This window comes from Zalophus californianus, chromosome 9, assembly GCF_009762305.2.
Source record: "Zalophus californianus isolate mZalCal1 chromosome 9, mZalCal1.pri.v2, whole genome shotgun sequence".
In the NCBI taxonomy this organism is placed as follows: Eukaryota; Metazoa; Chordata; class Mammalia; order Carnivora; family Otariidae; genus Zalophus; species Zalophus californianus.
Window position 1 is genome coordinate 91226454 of NC_045603.1, and position 22293 is coordinate 91248746.

The 22293-nt window shown below is 39.8% G+C and overlaps 1 protein-coding gene across 4 annotated transcripts in view; it reads right to left on the reverse strand.

The window, feature by feature from the left end:
- Positions 1 to 391: 391 nt before the first annotated feature.
- PDE6H (phosphodiesterase 6H) overlaps positions 392 to 22293 on the reverse strand; it is a 36548-nt gene continuing 14646 nt past the window's right edge. For 2 of the 4 annotated variants that reach the window (XM_027595248.2, XM_027595247.2), the window contains exons 2-4: positions 4733 to 4906; positions 3497 to 3537; positions 392 to 881 (exon numbers count right to left, since the gene is read on the reverse strand). In XM_027595248.2, coding sequence (XP_027451049.1) covers positions 805 to 881; positions 3497 to 3537; positions 4733 to 4906 — 292 coding nt within the window. In that variant the 3' untranslated portion in view covers positions 392 to 804. Of the gene's footprint in view, positions 882 to 3496; positions 3538 to 4732; positions 4907 to 17052; positions 17187 to 20948; positions 20991 to 22293 lie in introns of those variants that run through there. The other 2 variants (XM_027595251.2, XM_027595250.2) reach the window with 2 other exon arrangements.

A 22293-nucleotide genomic window follows, 5' to 3' on the forward strand; every position in this document is an offset into this window, starting at 1 on the left:
TTTATTTAGAGGGCTCAACTACCTGTCTTTGCATATGAGTCTAAACTTTATAGAACTAAATCTTGTCAATTAGCTGAGCCAAGGCACTAAAAGGAAGGCTCACATTATCAGATTCCTGAGTTTAAATCGCCAGTCTTCCATCAACATAAGGCTGTCCAATTTGTACAAGCTGCATAGGACCTCAGGGATAACCCAGTTCAATAAAATTTAGACCAAGAACATGCACAATTTACTAACTTACAAAGCAGAATCAGGCTTGACTCTTATTCCTATGCTCTTTCACATGCACTGTGCTTGTTTCCTGGAGGACTGTGCCTTCTTTGTTTAACTGGCTCTCAGAACAGGGCATCAGATATTTGCATATAGCATTTAACACAACTGCATCATTAGATTCAAGATAAGTATCTCCTTTATTAAATGAGAAAGGGAGGGGAGTGACATAAATGTTAACTTAAAAAGCTACTACTAATTACAGGGAATGTCTACTTACAAATAGATTTGAAGAACTTAACAAATAAACAAAATTCAGAGAACTATCAATGAATTCTAACCAGCTGATAGGAAAGTGTGGTAAAGTTTGAAATGCCCTAACAAAAGTCAATTTGCATCCACTATTCCAAGCTGAACTATATGGCAAGAGAGAGTCCGACACTAAGAACTCTTTGTAGCAATTTAGGGGAAATGACTTGTGTAAGCTGAGGAAACCACTTCTGAACCATGCTGAATTTCAAGACTCTGGCAGATCATAGGGCAAAAGTAATCAAAACTCCAGCAGATGCTGTAGATGGCAGAACCTCTGGTGCATCAGATGATTCCAAATTGAGCAAGCTCATGCAATTCCAGGTGGTTGAATGCCTCCCAGGGACAAATCACCGTAATATCTGCAAGAGAGGGAAGAAGAACTTGTAAGCCAACCTCTCCCCCTGCCCCTCAGAGCCTCAAGAAGGCACCTCACTCCTCTCTCCTATTCATTGTCTCAGTAACCAGGAAGTTATCTACAATGGCCCTGTCGCCCAAGAAGGATTCGACTGATTGCTTAATTAATCCCTTGCAGGGTTCTGATGCCCCCAGAACAGGCCCCCTAGGTAAGCATCTTCATTGGTTTCATTCTGTACGTCTTTGGAGAGGTGACCCAAGGCTTTTGACTGGAGCTAGCCTTGGGTAGGGGGTGCAGGTCAGCGATCAAACTGGGTCTCCTCAAAACACAACCACTCTGGAAGGGACACAAGTGGAATTCTAATCAGGCCAAGGCTTTAAAATGAGAAATAGAAGCATTTTAAATTCCCATGATCTGGAAATCCACTGCCTTCTTACTTCCTACCCATTCAGATGCATTCTTCTCTGACTTTACATTTTGAAATGTCTACTGTATCCAGTCACATATTGAGAAGTAATCTCAAGGCATCTGCTAATCCAATTTTTTGCTTCAGGCAATAAAATATTATTATCCCTGAATTACAGAGAAGCTGACTGGAACACAAAGAGATTAAATACCTACAGAAAAATCAGAGTTATAGAGATGGGACTAAAACCAAGTCAAAGATCTCAGATCTCCCCTCAGTGTAAAGCTCTTTCCAGTATTCCAAATATGTTGGCAGAGTTAAGCATATCCTCCAGAACCCAAAGCAAATCTGCTGGTCTTATGTACATCTGGCCAAAATACAAAAGCAGTTGATTTAGGGGAATAGCAAATGACCTATATAAAATAGCTGAAAAATGTATTTGATGTCTCAGGAGTGGCATTTAACTGTTAAAAGCAAATACAATGAGAATTGCCTGGTAAGGACACTGATTACTGATTACACCATTTATCAAAAGTGTACTGGATAAGTTGAAAACATGTCCACTCAACAACCTGCACAATGGGGCGCCTGGGTGGCTCAGTCTGTTAAGCGTCTGCCTTCGGCTCAGGTCATGATCCCGGGGTCCTGGGATGGAGTCCCCTGTCGGGCTCCCTGCTTGTCGGGGAGCCTGCTTCTCCCTCTCCCACTCCCCCTGCTTGTGTTCCCTCTCTTGCTGTGTCTCTCTCTCTCAAATAAATAAATAAAAATCTTTAAAAAAACGCAACCCCGCACAATGGTGTTTATAGCAGTATTATTCATAATTGTGAAAATTTGGAAGCAACAAAATATCTTTTAATAGGGTAAGCAAATTGTGATATAGCCATAGAATGAAATATTATTCTGTGGTAAAAAAAAAAAATGAACTATCAAGCCATATAGGACATGGAGGAACCTTAAATGAATAAATATTGCTAAGTGAAAGAAGCCAGGCTGGAAAATCTATATACTGTATGATTCTAACTATATGACAATCTGGAAAAGGCAAAACTTTTTGAGAGTAAAAAGATTTGTGGTTGTCATGAGTTTGTGGAGGGTGGGAGAAGGGATGAACATGTGGAGCCCATGGGATTTTTAGGGCATCTATTCTGTGTATACTTGCAATGATGGATACACAACATTGTGCCTTTGTCAAAACCTGGACAACACTAAGAGGGAATCCTAATATAAGCTATGAATGCTAGTTAATAATAATGTTACTAATACTGGTTCATCATTCGTAACAAATGTACCACACTAATGCAAGATGCTAATAATAGGGGAAACTATGTACAGGCGTATGGAGGAGCTCTATACTTTCTGCTTAAGTTTTCTGTAAACCTAAAACAGCTCTAAAAAATAAAGTTCAGTGTTTTTATTTTTTTTAATTTTTTTTTTAAGATTTCATTTATTTATTTGAAAGAGAGAGAGAGAGAGCACATGAGAGGGGGGAGGGTCAGAGGGAGAAGCAGACTCCCTACTGAGCAGGGAGCCCGATGCGATGCGGGACTCCATCCCAGGACTCCAGGATCATGACCTGAGAGGAAGGCAGTCACTTAACCAACTGAGCCACCCAGGCGCCCCGAAGTTCAGTGTTTTTAAAAGGAAGATCCAGTTGTTTTCATTCATTATCCAACAAATCAAATTATACTAGCTGACTAAAAAATATTGTATTGGATACATTCAGTGTGTAGGCCCTGTTCTGGGTGCCAGAGGATATGTAAAAAGAAGTTGGTTAAGGAGTGGTTTGTCTGGTAGAGTGAAAAAGTTCTCCAGGCCCCTCCCTTGTTTCCAGTACCTCACTCTGTGGCCTCAGATTGTCACTTCATTCCTCTCTGTCTCAGATTTCTCTTCTGAAGAAATGATGAAGTTGGGATAAATGAACACTGAGAATCTTTCTACCATGAAAGTCTACAACTCACCATTAGATGTCCTCAAGTGTTGTTTAACAGAACAAGAGGATTTAGTATCTTTGGACCTTAGCTTGATCTCTGTTAGAGTTTTTGCCTCTGAGCACATATGTACTTACTTAGGAGATTAGACTAAGCCCCACACTTCTATGTCTTCAAGGATCTGCTGCCTTAGCTATTTCTTGTAATTTTTCATGGCCCTTTGAGGCCTAAAGTATGGATAGTGGTAAAATTCCAAGTGAAAGTCCATGGCCTTGGGTGGCTCACCTGTTCCTAGCCCCTCCATGCCTGGAATGTCATCTCCAAACCTATGGGAAAAAAAAGAAAAATTAGCTGACACCAGAGTGAAAGGATCTCATATCGAGAGCTTCCTGACTAAGGGGGAAAGAAGAGGTTTAAGATTTTGTCTTTGAGAAATATCTTTTATTTGCATTGACCTGGGGAAAAGATAAAGTCACTCAGGCTGGTTTCAGACAGTGTGTCCCTGTGGAGAGATTTTCCCCTCCTAAAAATTTAGCCTAAGACAACTGAGAGCCAAATAGAACTATTCCTGGGGCAACTTAGTCAAGCTCCACTTTTAAAAATAGAAATTGAAATGAGGGGCGCCCAGGTGACTCAGTCGGTTGGGTGTCTGCCTTCGGCTCAGGTCATGATCCCAGGGTCCTGGGATCCAGCCTCACATCAAGCTCCCTGCTCAGCGGGGAGTCCGCTTCTCCCTCTCTCTCCGCTGCTCCCCCTGCTTGTGCTCTCTTGCGCTGTCAAATAAATAAATGAATAAAATCATAAAAAAATAAAGAAATTGGAACGAAAACACAGTACGAAAGACATTTAAATGATTAATTCATCCATTTGGTTAGCTACCCAAAAGCATTTATCAAGCATTTACTATGTGCCAGGCATTGTATTAAGCATAGGGAATTGAGGAAAAAAGTAATTTTCTCTGAGGAACTTCAATCTGAGAACAGATGTAAATAAACAAATGTAATGTAAAACAATACAAGTTATGAGAGCTGAATGTACGAAATGCAAACATGGAAGCCATGATCACATTTGTCTAAGAGAGTCAGTCACGGCTTCAAAAGAGAAATTAACATATGAAAGTATGTTAAATAAGTAGGATTTTGCCAAGAAGAGAAAGAGAAAAATAAAGAACTGAAGACTTAACATTTGAAACCATAAAAATGAACTCTGTATTCTGGAAATGGAAAGTGTTTTAGTACTCCAAATTAAACCACAAGGTGTACCAGTGAAGAGGAGTGGTCAAGAAAATTCTGGAAGGTCAAGTCAAAGGTTGCTGTGACAGGTTCTATTTGCCATGTTAAATGTGACCACAGACCTGGGAGGTGAGAGAGAAAGCCTTTCAGGGCTAACAATGTGATTCAGCAAAGATTGTGGTAGAGAGGAAAATAGAGGATGGGGTGGAAATCTTTGTAAGTCTATTTAATATTGGGAGCATTAATTTCTCAAAAAAATAGAAAGTCTTCTTTTTCATTTTGATCTTACCCTTTCACACCTTTCTTAGGTGGCTTGCTCTTGAATAGGCGAGTCTGTCTCTGCTTGAACTTGGGGGGCCCCTTGCCTGGGGTAGTGGGACCCTGGTTTGAAGCTGGAGGAACCAAAGTAGCGTTGTCACTCATTCTGATGTCCGTGGGTGTCTGATCGTTCTCTTTCAGGTTCCTTAGACGGTGAGAGGAAAAAAAAAAAGGCCCCTCAGGGTACAGGGACCATTGATTCTTAGACCCTCACTGGAAACGCCAGAAAAACTCAGGACTTTGTGTGCACAAAAGGGAAGAACTTACCAACTTTTAAAGAAATTTTCAAGAAAATACGGTATAAATCAATGGAGGCACTCAATGTAGTTGGATGTAGACTGACAACAGATTTTTACAAACCAAAAATCTAGGTAGATGTGTTGTTTCAATAAATCGTCACTAGCTTCCTATGTATTATTTGATATGTATTTATTTATTTATTATGATATGTACTGCCCCTCTGTGATCACCACTTCCACCATCTGTGAAGAGAGAGAAATGGACTAAATGCTATCTATAGTCTTTACAACACTGATACGTTCTTTAAGCTTTATATATTTTTCCACCCAACTAAACAATAACCTGACTCTTAATGTTTATTTCATATTTTATGGGCTTTTTACTTTACAGTCCTTACTTTGTTTAAACCTCATGTAATCAAGATACTTTTTTCCTAGTTCTGGGGAATAACAAAGTAGTCATCTGGACAGGGGACCTCTGAGCCAGAGACACCTAACCCCCATGTAGTATGTGATACATCCCAGTATACACACACACACACACACACACACACACACAGGAAAATCAATGAAAGGTGATTAAGTAGTACATTTATGCTTTAACTCCATATCCAGACATGAGGTTCTTTAGCCACCCATTTCTCTGAAATGTTCTACGTTTTCTCCTATCCAAATCATGGACTTATCCAATATGATTTTCACAGACTTTGATTTTAGCTATAGAAATGTACATTGTCATTCTTCAAGTACAAATAGAGATGCATTAATGAGATAAATTTTAAAAGTAAATATGTTAAACTAAAGGATGACCTTTCTTCTTTCTCTTTTTCTTTTTTTTTTAATTTATTTATTCGAGAGAGAGAGAATGAGAGATAGAGAGCACGAGAGGGAAGAGTGTCAGAGGGAGAAGCAGACTCCCTGCCGAGCAGGGAGCCCGATGCGGGACTTGATCCCGGGACTCCAGGATCATGACCTGAGCCGAAGGCAGTCGCTTAACCAACTGAGCCACCCAGGCGCCCTTCTTTCTCTTTTTCTATCACAAAAATTGATAACATTTTTCCTGGGAAGGAAGATTCTAAAAAACTCCAAAGAACTTCTAAGTAGCCTTAATCTCTTACCCTGAGCCAAACCCTTCCATGCTCTGCTACCTGGAAGATTTATTTATTTATATAATCTATAAATTATAGATTTATGCTAATATTCTTAGTTTCAGCTCTCCCTGACCATCTTTGGCCCATGCTAACCATCTTTCTCTTTCTCCACCACATTGAACATGCCTCAAATTTTATATTGTATGACTTCAAGTTCATTGGCTTTTTCTTATTACTTTCAAAATGAGTTTAAATTATTATCCTTGCCATCGACATTGGGGAGGGTATGTGCTATGGTGAGCGCTGTGAATTGTGCAAGACTGTTGAATCACAGACCTGTACTTCTGAAACAAGTAATGCAATATATGTTAAGAAGAAGGAGATAGCAGGAGGGGAAGAATGAAGGGGAGTAAATCAGAGGGGGAGACCACCCATGAGAGATGGTGGACTCTGAGAAACACACTGAGGGTTCTAGAGGGGAGGGGGGTGGGGGGATGGGTTAGCCCGGTGATGGGTATTAGGGAGGGCACGTTCTGCGTGGAGCACTGGGTGTTATGCACAAACAATGAATCATGGAACACTACATCAAAAACACTAATGATGTAATGTATGGGGATTAACATAAAAATAAAAAAATTTAAAGGAAAAAAATTATTATCCTTGCCTAAAAGATTTTTTCCTTATCTTCTTTTCCTCAATTACTATTTTCATTTTCTCCTGCTAGTTCTCAACTTCTTCCACAGAAACACATTGACTAATCTGTGACTAATCACCCAGGATGGTGAACCTGGCCAGGGCTCTTGATCACTTGCTCATGCCAGGGATCTTGTATTAATTCTCCACTGGACTGTGCTCCAGTGGGCTTTTTTTCCCATTTTTGTTCATTTCTGTGGCCTCAAAACCTAGAGCAGTGTCTGGCATATAGCAGGTGTGCGGTATCTATTTGTCGAATGGGTGAATAAATAAATGGAGAAGTTGAACTAATACCTTGAACTTTGGGTCATGAGATCCTGACCCCGTGACTCCTCCACCAAACCACAGAGAAGGCATCAGTTGGTCTTCACCTCACAAAGCTCTCAGGGGCTTTAGGAAATGGGCTGCCAGCTCATCTGTTCACTGAATCCAGTTCTTGTGCTGTGGACCCTCTTTTGCCCTGGTAAACTGGCAAAGTTTGTGTCTCTTCTAAGTGTGGTTGGAACCATGGAAACTGCTGGTGGGCAGCCAAGAGCAGCATTATTCTCAGAGTTTACCATCAGTAACTGAAACATCCCAGCTCTGACAAAGCCACAGAAGAAAATTAGAGAATTTCTCTCAGATCAAGAGTTTTGGACTTCTCAATTCTTTCAAAATAGTAAGAAAGCACAAATTTTCCTTTCTCTCCTCTGGAGAGCTTACTAGGATTAGGATTACCAGATTTAACAAAGAAGAATGGAGGACACCCAGTTAAATTTGAATTTCAGATAAATAATGAATGGGGTTTTTATTATAAGTATATCCCAAATATTTCATGGTACATACTTATACAAAAAATTATTTGTTGTTTATCTGAAATTATAATTTTACTGGGCATCTTCTATTTTTTTAATCTAGCAGTTCTATCTAGGATCCCACTGTGTTAGGTCCAGAGTCTATAATATGAGGGCCTAAGGTAAACTAATCAGTCAAATTACCCTTTGGGGGCAATGCAATGTAAAGACTATGTGCTTTAGAATCAAATAGACATAGTTTCAAATCCCTGCTCCACAAAATCTGTCTATGTGACCTTGGATAAATTGCATAACTTGTTTGGACCTCATTCCATCTATAATATTAAATATACCTTCTTTTTAGAATTATGGGGAAAAGTAAAGGGCATAATGTAAATAAGTGTTTGGTGCAAAGTGCTCAAAAAAACCCAGTAACTATGTAATAGACCTTATAGGAGTCAAGGAAGCCAAGCAAACAAATTTATGATTGGGACACAGGTTCACTTGCCCTCCCTACACCCTTTCTCCTGGGCCAACTGTTGAAGAGCCCTTGTCATGTACCAGAGAGGTGACTGTCATCAGCACTTGCTGGGTAATCTTCTGTATCCCTTCAACACCCTATTCATTTATGCCCGGTCTTGAAATTCTGCCTTAAGCTTTCCTTGGATTCCTTTGACATCCCCAAAAGCAGCCCCAAAGAACTTAAAAATCACACTTGATTTCCATCTTTCCTTGATTATACTTCCCCTTTTTTCTTGTAAATTTCTTTTGCATATTTACATATATAATTTTGAAGTTGCACCTCTAGGCTCAGATGGAGTTCCTGTTCCTGTCTAGGTGTGATGTATTATGTAAAGGGATTCTCTTCAGAAAGGGTTATATAACAGTTGCCTCGTTAATCCCTGGATCCTCATGATATGATACTCAGGGTTTGCACTATGGGTAAGAATTTTATGTTTATTATGCATTTCATGTATAATATTTCATTTTTGAGTATGTAGGACAATCAACTAACTCGTAGAGTGTTTCTGCCATGGATGTGCCCTCCAGTTCTCCCTGTAAAACCTTTGGAAGAAGCAGAACAAATATGACCCTTTCCTGCCTTGGAAGTTAGTCTTGTCCACCACACACATCACCAGAGGCTAAACTTACTCTGCCCATGCTTTCCCAGGAACTGCAAGGGCATCCCTAGGCTAAATAATCCTCAATCTAGTGTCAGACTTGCTTTTAGCTGTAAGAAGATGTTTCACATTTTTCCTCCCCAAAGTGTCAAGTAATTCATTCTTTTGTGAGACAGAATGGCTTTCTGTTTTTAAAGCAATGTTAACCCTTCCCCTTTTGAAGAGTATGAACTGTTGTTCTGCAGAAGGAAGTGGATGCAGCAAAGTAATATGTCAAAGCATGGTTTTGTAGGGAACCAGGGTTCATGTCACCTTGGACCCAAGGCAACAGAGCTCAGGTGTAGGAAGCTACCGAGGATGATCATCCATAAATCCCAGCTAAGGAAGAGCAGTTTTAGAAGGTCCGGAGTCAGGATTTCTGATGCTGCTATTATCACCCCAGACTTCCAGGTCTCTCTTTCTCCGCAAAGATATAGGCAAATAGACAATTCTCTTGTTGAAGGGCTAAGAGAGGGGGGTGAGGAGGAGATAGGTGCAGGGGTGGTTTCCCTGCGCTGATGGGGTTGGGCCCATAAATGTCACCAGGATCTTGCTGAGGCGGAGAGAATCAAATAATTTGGAAAGCCAAGGAAGACCCAAACCAAAGCCATGAAAAGACAAAAACAAAAATCCAGCTAGTATCCTTCATACTGGAACAAACAAACACTTTGACCTCTGAGGGAGAAGGCTAAGCCACCCACACTGCACTGGGCTCATTCCAGCTGCTCTCGACTCTTTTTCTCCTTAGCCTCACACTCTCAGGTCCCCCCTCTTGTATTTTGGTCTTTTTCAAGCACACCCTGGGAGTAAAGAACTGTTTGTTCTGTGGTCATTTAGTGCCCCAGATCCCTCCTTTCCCAGAAAACTGGAAGCCACAAAAAAGGAGTCAGTTTAGGGTTCTTTCAAAATGAGTTTAGTAATCGAGTTTTGCAGCGACCTTGTAATAATCAAATTTTACTTATTAGCTGGCTCCATGACATTATAAGGCAGTTTGGATGTATTTCCTTCATGTTTTCTCCTAGTTTCATTCCCGGCCCCAGTCCAGGCCCCCGGGTTCAGTGTGTTTTCTTCCATTTCTTTATTTTAGAGCCAGATCAACCTTCCACCACCCACAAAGCCTTGCAGTTACAACCTACTTAAACACCAGGAGTTGAGAAATACTCACAGAGTTGAATCTTGCTCCCATAAACTGCCCAGTTGCCCTCTTCAAAGTAGATGACTAAAGGATCTTTGCATCCTGATTTATCTCCCTGTAATACCCACATGCTTCGTAATCCCACTGTTATGAGCTTAGAGTACCAACCCAGGTGCAAAGAAGTTAGAAGAATAAGGGGTGAGCCTGGGACAGGCTTAGGAGTTTTCTGATAATTGAATACTCTCACAAAACCAACTTGGGCTCTCCCCTGTCAATAAATAGGTATTGAAACAACAAATGCACACAAAGTGTTGATATCCAGGGGTATATTTGTAGTTTGTGATTCAATATCACTTCTCTTCCTTCATTCCCACCATTAGTCCTTGCTATCTCCCATTCCATCCCTTTCCCTGACACCCCAATCGTAAGTCAATCCCCACCACAAACACATCATGTCATAATTCTTACGGGATTTCCCCTAATCCTTATGGAAAAGAGGAGAGTGAATCATAGTGTCCCCTGCTTCAGTGGGGACACCAGGATGGTGATTGTGTGAGCAATGACATTGAAAAGTATAAAATATCTGTCCCCAATAGGTTCTGTATATATGTCCTCAGTAAGATGGAACCACAAATCAAAAATGACACAAAACTCAGTGATACTTGACAGAGAAAGAGCCCAACTTATAGCTGATAACTATTAACTGATGGCATTTATTTGAAAATTGATTGCTGGATCTTCCATATCAAAGGCTTCAGGGTTTAAGTCTCAGGCTACAATTCAATTCATTGGTATACTTGGCTTCAGTCTTTCGATTACATTGAGGCACTAGTATTAATTTGTACACCATTTTATATAGACCTTAGTCCATATGCTAGTATCATTAAGCTCTTTTGAAAAATTTATCATAGAGAAATAAAGTGGTTTATTCAAGACTGCATATAAAGTTAGTAATGCAGCCAGGATCAAGGCCCAAATCTGGGAACACCTTGCATATTCTGCTATCTTTCTATTATACTACAGCAAAGCAGAATAGACCAAGATGCGTGTGTTGTTGGTGTCTCTCATGCCTTACCATGAATTGTAATGTGCCTTCCCTAGATTGTTACTTGTCAGAGAATTGCACTCCATAAGATTACAGAGAAAGAAGGTCCTTATCCTTCCCAGGAGGGGAAAGATTCTTAACTGACAGCCCCAAGCAGATTACATGGGCAGCTAAACAGTTTATGGGTTTTTTCTGATAAGCTTTCCTTTGGTCTTCACCAAAATTAGAGGAGTTTTGAAGCAGCAAATGCATTGCAGAGCCAGCAGAGTGTTTGGTGTCTGGATGAGTCTTTCCACTCCTACCTCTGTGTCTCCCTTACCATTCAGACCTTCCTCTACTCTTATACACCAGGCACATAGATATTGAGATTCTTATCTGTGAAACCCTCACGCATTCTCTATTTCTTTGTTGAAGGACTGCAACTCATACAGACAGTAGGAAGAGCAATAAGCTGAATGTTCTAGAGTGTTGTTACTCAAAGTGTAACAGCATCCGCACCACTTGAGCATTTCTTAGAAATGCAGGACTTCAGGCCCTGCTCCAGACTTACTAAACCAGAAGCTGTGTTTTAACAAGGTATCAAGGTGATTTATTTGCACAGTACTATTGTAGACCCATGTGCAGGCTTGATTTCACCACATCTCTGCTATGTGACAAGATTGCCACCTCTTCAAGTCTCAGTTTCCTTATGTCATATGACATAATGTGCCAAGCTTCTCAATTTTTTCCATCCCAGCACACTTGAGAAAGATGAACCACATTGATCAGTAACAGGATTTGTAACCGGTGATTCTCAATGTTGGAGGAAGACGGAGGGTGTTGTCCCATGACTCTTCTCCTTCCCAGGGAGAGCCAGAAGAATGGAATGTGAGGAGTGAGATGTATGACTAAGTATATAGTTTGAAAAACTCTTCTAAAGTGATTCTAATTTAGCTCTGAAGGATTTATGATTAGAAAATTCTTAAATTGCTTTAAGGACTTAAAAATTTATTTTCCATCCAGTTCTGGACCAAGATGGAATAAATATACTTCTCCCCATTCCTCTGCTAAGTATAACTAAAATTTCTAGATATTATATATAGAACAAACATAAGAGTATTTTAAAAGGTCAAGAGAAGAAGAGAAACCAAATAGGGAATTTAGTACCCTAGGAACAATGTGGCAGTAAATTCCTTGAGTTCTCTTTTAGTTTTGTATATCCTGAACTAGAGGCAAGAGAGGCGGCAACCCAGAAACACAAACAGAAGCAGATAAAAAAAAATCCTCTCAAAAAGCCTACTATTTCTAGACAAATGACCAGAAAAGATGTAATCTAGTAAGGCAGAAATAATTAGACAAAAATCACCCTATGCCATGGAAACAAATCCAACATCAAGAAATCCAACATCATGGTGGGAGTGGGGGGAGGCCAATATCAACCCTATCAGCACAGGTTGAGTAACAAGACTTCCATCCTGGCCCAGCTATAATTAGGTAACCCTACCCCACCCCCATCTGGGTAATTATCAGAGAAGGTCACATGGGGATCTTAGACCTTCATCTCCAACCAGTGATAACGAGGCACCCTCTTCCTTCCTACCAGAATGGTGTCAGAGGAGGCCAAGTGGGGAATTTTCACCACTATTCAACAATAACAAGGTCCCTAAAGAAGAATAAAATGAAAACTTTAGAACTGAAAAATACAATAACCAGCATAAACAATTCAATGGATGGCCTTGACAACAGAAAGAAGACAAAAGAAAGAATCAGTGAACCTGAAACTAGAACAGAAATTACCCCATATTATCAAAAGAGAGAAAATAAATAGAAAAGAAGAGGAGGTGGAGGAGGAAGAAGAGAAGAAAAGGGGAAGAAGAAGAAGAAGAAGAAGAAGAAGAAGAAGAAGAAGAAGAAGAAGAAGAGGAAGAGGAAGGAGAAGGAGAAGGAGAAAAACAACCACCACCACCACCACCACCTCAGAGACCTCAGAAATTGAAAGGTCTAACAGTCATGTCATCAAAGTTCCAGGAGAGAAGAAAAGGATGAGGCTAAAACAAGTACTTGAAAAAATAGTGACTGAAAATTTCCTAAATTTGATGAAAGACATAAGCCTATGGAATCAAGAAGCTATCAAACTCCAGTGGGATAAACCCAAAGAAATCAATGCCAAAGCACATCATAATCAAATGACAAAACTAAAGACAAAACAAATTTTGAAATCAGTTAAAAAAACTATATATACATACATATATATATATATACCACCTTACCTAGAGGTGGAAAAATGGAATGACGGAGGATTTCTCATCAGAAGCCACAGGGCCAGAAGAAAGTAACACAACATTTTTCAAGTCCTGATAAAAATAGAATTGTCACCTCTGTCTGTGAATTTATCCTTCAGGAATGAAAGAAAATAAAGACATCCTAATAAAGGAAGATTAAGGCAATCGATCACCAGAAGACCTACACTAAAAGAATGACAAAGGAAGTTCTTAAAGAAAGGAAATGATAATGAAAAAAAGAAATTTTTGAACATCTAGAAAGAAAAAACACCAAAAAAAGAGAAAGTGTGGGATACAAGGGGATGTGTGGAAGACAGGAAACTCAACCACATTCAGCAGGGCTTGTGGAGACTTAAACATGGTTCAAGACACTGTGAAGTTCTAAAGATCTCGTCAGTTTGTATCTCCAGGGACTGTATCCATTGTTCCCTGTTCCGAGTGACTGTTTTTTCCAGCTGTTCCTCTACTACTCCTGCTGCCACTGAGTCAGAGGATTTGAGTTACCTGGCTCATCATCAGCAGTAAGTACATACTGCCTCAGTGAGACAGAACGATTCTACCAGGTTACTTAATTGGTCATTGGCTAGCCTCATCAGGGCTGACTTTTGATCAGTTGTCTATCTCTGATCTCATCAACCAGGTAATGGAGTCACATGGCTCTAAACAAGGTGACTGATGACCAAGACATTTCTCTGGATGAAACTTGGTTGTGCTGGACACACTAAGATTTCAAAGACATAAGAAATAAAGCCAGCAGAAACCTTGCCGGGAAAAGAACAAGAATTATTGGTATATGTAATGACATCAATGAATATGAAGCACATTTTACTCAGTGAAAGAATCCAGAGTTGAAATGCTCTAATAGTACCTGATTTCATTAATGACATTCAGAAAAGACAAAACTATGAGGTTGGAGAACTAATCAGTAGCGGCCAGGAGTTGAGAGAAGTCGACTGCATGTAAAGGGACAACGCAAAGGATTTTAAAGGGTCATGGATTTGGTATCTTGATTGTAGTGGTGGATCTACAACTCCATGCATTGGTCAAAACACACAGAGAATGAGTTTTACTGTATACAAATTTAAAAACGAAATATCATAAAACGCCTTTTAAAAATTCTGTTTCATAGTTCTATAATCCTTGGTTCTTGATACTTGCTGAAAGATGGGAAAGTATTAATCACATACAGAAAGAGAGTTAAAGGGCAGGTACTAAGTAATTAGAAAGTAATTAAAATTTTAGCTGTCCTATAAGCTCCTTAGACAAGTGCTAATCTCTAATCCTTCTTTAGTGTTTCTTAAAATACCTTTGAGTAGGAAGACACACATCAAAGACACATTTCCTCTACATTTGGATTCTCCTAGACTGAGATTCCCACTCTGATTAATATACACAGCTGACTCCAGAGAGGAACACCCTAAATGTGAAGAAGGAAGGTACAAAGCTGTCTCCACCTTCTCCTACTATCCCATGATATTTATGCATTTTCCAGAACAACATTGTTAATCTTGAACAAAATAACTTATTAATTGAAAATACAATACTCCCTTTCAGAAAATAGGGAAGAGGGAACAGTTCTCAACTCATTTCATTGGGCCAGTTTTACCCTCATAAAATTTTTTAACACTAAAACCAAAGACAGTAAAAAGGAAAAATACTGACCAATCTGTCTCATAAATTTAGATGTAAAAATCCTTAACAAAATATTAGCAACTCAAAGACAGGAATACACAAAAATAATAATACATCATGATCAAGTGAGATTTATTCCATGTATGCAAGACTATTTAAAGCCTAATCAATTAACATAATGTACTATATCAACAGCCTAAAAAGAAAAATCATATGATCATATCAATTGACATAGAAATGCACAGAAAATGCATTTGGCAAAACCCAGTGCTTGTTTATGATAACTCTCAGCAAACTAGAAATAGAAGGGAACTTATAAAGAGCATCTTCAAAAAAAATAAATACAAAAAACAGCCAAACAAACAACCAAACAAACAAAAAACCTGACAGTTAACCTCATACTTAATTGTGAAAGACTGAATGCTTTTTCTCTAAGATCAGGAACGAGTCAAGGATGTGTACTCTCATCATTCTTATTCAACATGGTACTGAAAGTTCTGGCCAGTGCAATCAGGCATGAAAAAAATAGAAAGCTTATAGTTTGGAAATGAAGAAATGAAGCTGTTTCTATTAACAGATGACATGATTGTCTACATAGAAAAATCCTAAGGAATCTGCATTTTAAAACTATCCTATAACTAATAAGTGAGTTCAGCAAGGTTGAAGCATACTAGACTAATACAGAAAAATCAATTGCATTTATACATAACAATGAATAAATGGAAACTGAAACTTAAAAAGTAACATCATTCATAATTGCTCTAAAGAAAATGAAATACTTAGGTATAAATCTAACAAAGCATGCACAAGATTTGTATGACTAAAAACTAAAAAATCTAATTTTTAAAAAAGATTTTAAGAGAGAGAGAGAGAGAGAGCAAGCACGAGCAGGGGGAGCAGAGGCAAAGGAAGAAGCAGGCTCCCTGTTGAACAAGGAGCCTGATGTGGGACTCGATCCCAGGACCCTGGGATCATGACCTGAGCCAAATGCAGATGCTTAACTGAGTGAGCCACCCAGGCACCCTACAAAATCTAATTTAAAAGAAATCAAAGCAGACCTAAATAGTTGAAAAAACATACCATGCTATGGATTAGAAGACTCAACATAATAAAGATGTCAATTCTCACTAAATTGATAGATGTTTACCGCAATTCCTATCAAAATTCCAGCAAGGTTTTCTGTAGACATAGATAAGTTTATTATAAAATGCATATCCAAAACAAATTTTGAAAAAGAAAAAAGTAGGGTGGGAAGGAATCACTCTTCCTAATGTTAAAGCTTACTGTAGAGCTACGATAGTCAAGACAGTGCAGTATGGACAGAGTGAGAGACACACAGATCAGTGAAACAAAGTAAAGAAGCCAAGTGTAGACCCACACAAATATGCCCAATTAACTTTTGACAAAGGTGCAAAAGCAATTAAATGGAGGGGGGATTAGCCTATTCAACGAAAGGTGCTGGAGAATGAACATCTAAAGCCTGGACAAATGGTGCTGAGCATTGACATTTTGTCCATGGACATCATAAAAACAAAACAAAACAAAAAAAAGTGAATCTTAAATCTCATACTTTATGCACCTAAAATTCCACACCTAACCACCACAGCTTGTATGAGAACTAGCTTCACGTGTATCACAGACTTAAATGTACAACATAAATCTATAAAGATTTAGGAAAAAAAGAGGAGAAACTCTTCAGGGCCTTGGGCTAAGCAAAGAGGTCTTAGACTTGCCAGCAAAAGTACTTAACAGGGAAATTTGATATATTTGACCTCATCAAAATTAAACTTTTGCTCTGTGTGAAACCCTGCATAAAAAAACCAACTATAAGTGGAGAGCAAATGTTTGCAAATTACACACCCAACAAGAGATGTGCCTTTAGAATATACAAAGAACGCTCAAAACTCAAAATTCAAAAGGCAAACATGTCAATTAGAAAAATGGACCAAAAATACAAATAAACATTTCACTGAAGAGAACATACAGATGGCAATAAGCCCATAAATAGATTTTGCCATAATCCTCTATTAGGGAAACACAAATTAAAACCACAATGAGGAAATGAGTCAAGTATGGCTCTCTGGGAGGAGAGCATTCCAGCAGAGACAATACCTCCGGAAATGGGAACCTACTTCTCCTGTAAGGATTAGCAGGGGAGTGGGGGACTAGAGTGGAGACAACAAAAGAGTAGGGAGAGGAGTCTGGAGTGGTGCAAGGGCCCAGATCATGAGTGTACCGGTTATTGAATAACACAAAAATTACCTCAAAATTTGGCAGCTCCTAACCGTAAACATCTGTTATATCCCACGGTTTCTGAGGGTCTATTCAGGAGTAGTGTAGTTGGGTGGTTCCTGCTCTGTCTTTCATGAGGTGATAGTCAGGCTGCTGGGACTACAGTCATCTGGAGCTGGAGGATTCATTTCCTGTATGAAATAGCTCACTCACACAGCTGTTAGCAGAAATCCTCATTTCTCACAGTGTAAACCACTCCGTATGTTGCTTGTATGTCACCTCAGTGTCGTTATGACATGGCACCTGGCTTTCCACAGAACAACTGATCCAAGAGATCAAGAGAGAAGGCACTATGTCTTTTATAACACAGCCTCAGAACTGACATAGCATCACTTCTGCCACGCTCTACTGGTCCCACAGACCAAGCCTGATACACACTGGGGCCATCTTGGAGGTTGGTTGCCACAGTGAGAACACCTGCAGGCCATGGCAAATGCTTCCATTTTATTATAAATGGGTAAAAGGTCCTTAGAGGTTTCAGATGGAAGGAATGATCTGGTCATGAGTGTGCTTCTTACTCTGACTACTCTGAGGAGAATAAAGCATGAGGCTATTATGGAAGTGGAAAAAATACAAAGAAGCTGTTCTAAAAGTCTCTAGAAGCATGGTGATGGTAGGGCTAGGCTGCTAGCAGAGGAGATGAGAAGTAGTGAGCATGTTATATACAGAAAGCAGAGCTTGCATAAAACAGGATTTTCCTAGATGTGGCCAAGTTCTCTTTTTATACTCTCTCAGGGTGGTCTCATCCATTTATATGGGTTAAACCAATGTTTCTCAAACATCACAACTTAACTGCAGAGTGTTTTAAAACAGATTCCTGACTCCAGCCCTAGTGATGCTGATATCATGGGTCTGGAGTTGGCTTGATAATTTGCATTTTTAACAAATTCCTGGGTGATGCCCATCTGCAGATCCACAGATCACACTTTGGGTAACCTGGTTGAAACTACTATCTATAGCTTGATGAAGAATGAATCATTAGTTTAGAGTTGAAATCCAGGCTTATATATCTTTCTGTCAAAAATCACCTCCTAGAAATGGCACAGTTGTTTTCAAACTCAACATGTCCAAACTCAAGCCATAACTTCCCCCAAGACATCTCTTTTCTTTTGTATTTTCTATATCAATTGATGATACCACCAAGAACCCTGTCCTTCTTGCAAGAAACCTGTAAGTCCTCACTCCTCTTCACCTTCATCCTTCACATCCCTCCAATCACCAAGTCATGCCAACTTCACCTAAGTATTTCTTGCAGCTGCTCACCTCTGTCTATCTCTCCCATGAGTGCTTTAGTTCAGGCCTACACCATCTCCAGACCAGTTTTGTTCCCAACAAACCCATCAACACAGATACCAGAGTAAACTATAGAGTAAAACACAAAACTGTTCATGTGCCTCCTTTACTTTCAATGGCTCTCCATCGCTGACAGGATCAAGACCAAGTTCCTTATTAGCATAGCCTGAGAGGTCTGCTGTAATGAGGACCCTGTGCCTGCCCCGCTCCAGGCACATTTATTATGCTTATATAATGTTCACTTTGAAGTCCAGCAACCTTGAGCAGCTTCTTTATAATTCCCTGCACATATCACACCATTTTAGGATGCCATGCCTTTGCTCATGGTTTCCCTTTCCTCAAATGCCTTCTCCATTTCCAACCCTTCCCATGTCAAGTAGCCAACATCTACTCTCCTTTATAGACTTAGCGCTGTAATCACTTCCTCCAAGAAGCCTTTCTTGATGTCCTTACTAACTTCTCTCATAATACCTCCTATACATTTCTTAAGCACACACAAAAAATTTAATTTGTTTCTTTCTGTCTTCCTCATTACGTTGGTAGCAACATGAGATCTAGGACAGTGCCTTAGAAATGGGCTTATCTCTGACCTTGTGCACAGGTCCTGGAATATAGCTGGGAATTCTTAAGGGCTTGTTGAACTTGGAAATGAACCTTTATGTCAAGGCTATGAACCCCTTCAGAATGTAGTTCAGTATGTCATATATACATATATATAAGAAAGGAAGAAACAGAAAAATTGGTTTCAGTGACCCCTATGGACACACAATTATACTCATATTCGTATTCATTTTTCCCCAAGACAACACAGTAACCAGAGGTAAGAGATGGGGTGGGGGTGCAGAATGTAGGCATTTCTATCTAATCTAGACAGATACATATCTACTAAAGAACTTTACTCAATTTCTTGCATGATTCAGTCAAGTATTGTGCTAGCTGCTTCAAGGAATACAAGGCACGTAAGACACAGCCCTTTCCTCACACATTTTATATTTGGATGGAGAAATAACTCTACTATTCAGAAAATAATCATGTAACACAAAGCAGTGCCTACTAAAGTCCTAAATTATATTGTATAAACAGTGTACGATCTAGTTCAGAAAGAAAATATAACACACTTATCCTGGATCAATGCTGGAAAGCTTCAAAGAAGAACAAGGTAGGCACCTGGGTGGCTCAGTGGTTTAAGCGTCTGCATTTGGCTCAGGTCATGATCCCAGGATCCTGGGATCGAACCCCGTTTCAGGGTCCCTGCTCTGTAGGGAGCCTGCTTCTCCTTCTCCCTCTCCCTCTGCATGCCACTCCCCCTGTTTGTGCTTGCTCGCTCTCTCTCTGTCAAATAAATGAATAAGATCTTAAAAAAAGAAGGAGGAGGTAATATATAAGATATATATATATATATATATATATTTGAGATGTGTGTGGGCTGATTGTAAGCACTTAGATGAAAATGACTCTCCCCTAGTCAATCTCATATGTGGTCTGCAATAATAAGCATCAAAATGTCCTGTGGAATTGATGATGGCGATGATTTTCTTAGCCTCAATCGTTTATTGAACATTGAGCACTCTGCTGGATGCTTTCTCACACATTATTTCCAACCCTTCCAGCAAGGCTGAAGGTTGATATCATTCCTCTTTTACAGATGGGCAAACTGAGCCTCAGAGAAATGAAGCCATGGCCCGGGGATACACTGACGGGAAGACACAGAGCCAGGACATCTGTCTAACTGTAGCCCACCCCCCGCCCAAGCCTGCTATTGGTGCCTCGTGGACACATTTCAGAATGGACAGCTTTCAGAGTTGAAAGTCTTCTCTGAGAGTTTATTGTCTCAACTTGTAGCCTCAAAGAAATACATCTGTGCCAAAAGGGGAAGTCTAACAGTCAGCTGCAGTCTTTTGACGTTTTTTGAGGTTCATGGCGAAGGCACTGCCCCATGGAAGAGTTGTCTAGAATTTCCCTTTCAGTTGTGTGCTTGTACCAACAAAAACTGGAAACTACTTCAAAGGTTTGATCCTTGTTCTGGAAACTCTCATGCAGGTTTCCAAGTTCTGCTGACTTCACTTAGCAACACAGGGCTAGGGTCCTTGGAGTAAGAGCCTCCTTACTGCAATGACAGGCATTGTCCTGCATCTGAAGAAGCTTGGATACGGGGAAGGGAGTCTGGGTGTATAACACATCTTTGTCAGCATGGGCTAGAAGCAGAGTGTCTGCCCTTGTAGGCCTCTCCAAAGAGTCTCTTCATCTGTTTTCCCAGCTGACAAAAACAGGTGAACAGTGAACGGTGATGGAGGAGAAATGAGAAATGGGAATTTCGGTGAGATCCCTGCCCTGACTGTGATGTCAGGAGGTATTTTAGGAGAACATGGCATTCGTCCTCCAACTGACTGTGTCCTCCCATGGCTATGTCATCAAGAAGAGGCTTTAAATGAGCAATTCTTAATACTTTTGAGGTCATGGACACCTTTGAGAATTTGCTGAAAGTTATGAATGCTCTCTCTTCCCCCAATAAATACACACACACTGCACACATACATAGAGATGTTGCAGACACTTTTAACTGGCTCCCCTACCTTCCAATGTCCATACCCAGGGGTGCCTGGGTGGCCTAGTCGTTAAGCATCTGCCTTCAGCTCAGGTCATGGTCCCGGGGTCCTGGGATCAAGCCCCGCATCGGGCTCCCTGCTCCGTGGGAAGTCTGCTTCTCCCTCTCTCACTCCCTCTGCTTGTGTTCCCTCTCTCGCTGTGTCTCTCTGTCAAATAAATAAATAAAATCTTTAAAAAAAAAAATGTCCGTACCCAGTGCAGTGGATTAGGAAAAATTGTGGAGACACATTGGGCTTGACGGGGAAAAAAAAAAGCCCTGTTTGACTAGTGATGTTTTCCCTAATAGCATGAGAAATGGGGAGTGGCATGTGGACTTTGAATCTACCATTCCCAATTTTTAAATCCTCCTTGTTCTAAGTAATTTATTTTTACCTATGTTATTTTTTCATTGTCTGTCCCCGCCCAGAACATAATTTCCACAAGAGAGCAGAGAGTTTGTCCGTTGTCTACTGCTGTTTCACTGGGGCCTAGGACGGTAGCTGGAAAAATAAAGGTGCTCCACAAATGTTACTGAGAGAAGAAATGTGTCCCCCCTTACAAGTACTGAGCTACAAAATTTACTCTCTTCCATGTTGGTTAATATTTGCTTCGATTTATAATACAGCCAGTTGCTTTCAAGGGCTACCTTCTATCTACATCATTTTGAAATTTACAGACTAAGTCTGTATTTGGTGTTCAGAACTTTTGCTAATTGTAATTATATACTGTTTTCCTTTTTATATTTTCCTCGATTAATCTCTTTTCTCCCACCAAATAACCATCATCTCAACTGCTTCAGTTCCAGTGACTAAAGATAAGATGTATTTGGTGGCATCAGTTTACAAAAAAGGGAACAAGATGCAGCACGTTTAAATGACAGCAAAATAAATGTCAGTTTCTCCAAGTATATTTGCTTAAGTAGTCAGCTCTACACATATTGAAACAATGTAAATGCTGAATATTGAAATGTTCGTATAAATAAGCATTTTTTATCGACAGCAGCTATGGAAGTGTATGGAACAATGTGGCTTGACTGCTTAAAAACTGTTCCCTTAAAGGGTTTAAACATGGCATCTGCCACTTGCTCGCGTTTAAATTACTTCACAAACCATTTCCTTAAATATGGGAAGAAGTCCGCTTTCGTACTTGTTAAATCGCCACAAACTCTGAGTTACAAGATTATGAATTAACGACATTGCACGCTGTTTTATAGTCCTCATTCCTAGGTTTAATCAAAAGCAGTGCTTCACTTTTTTTTTAATTAAAACAATCAGTGAAAACTACAAGTGATATTTGATTGTGCTGCGGTGCAAAGCTACGGTTTGAAATTAT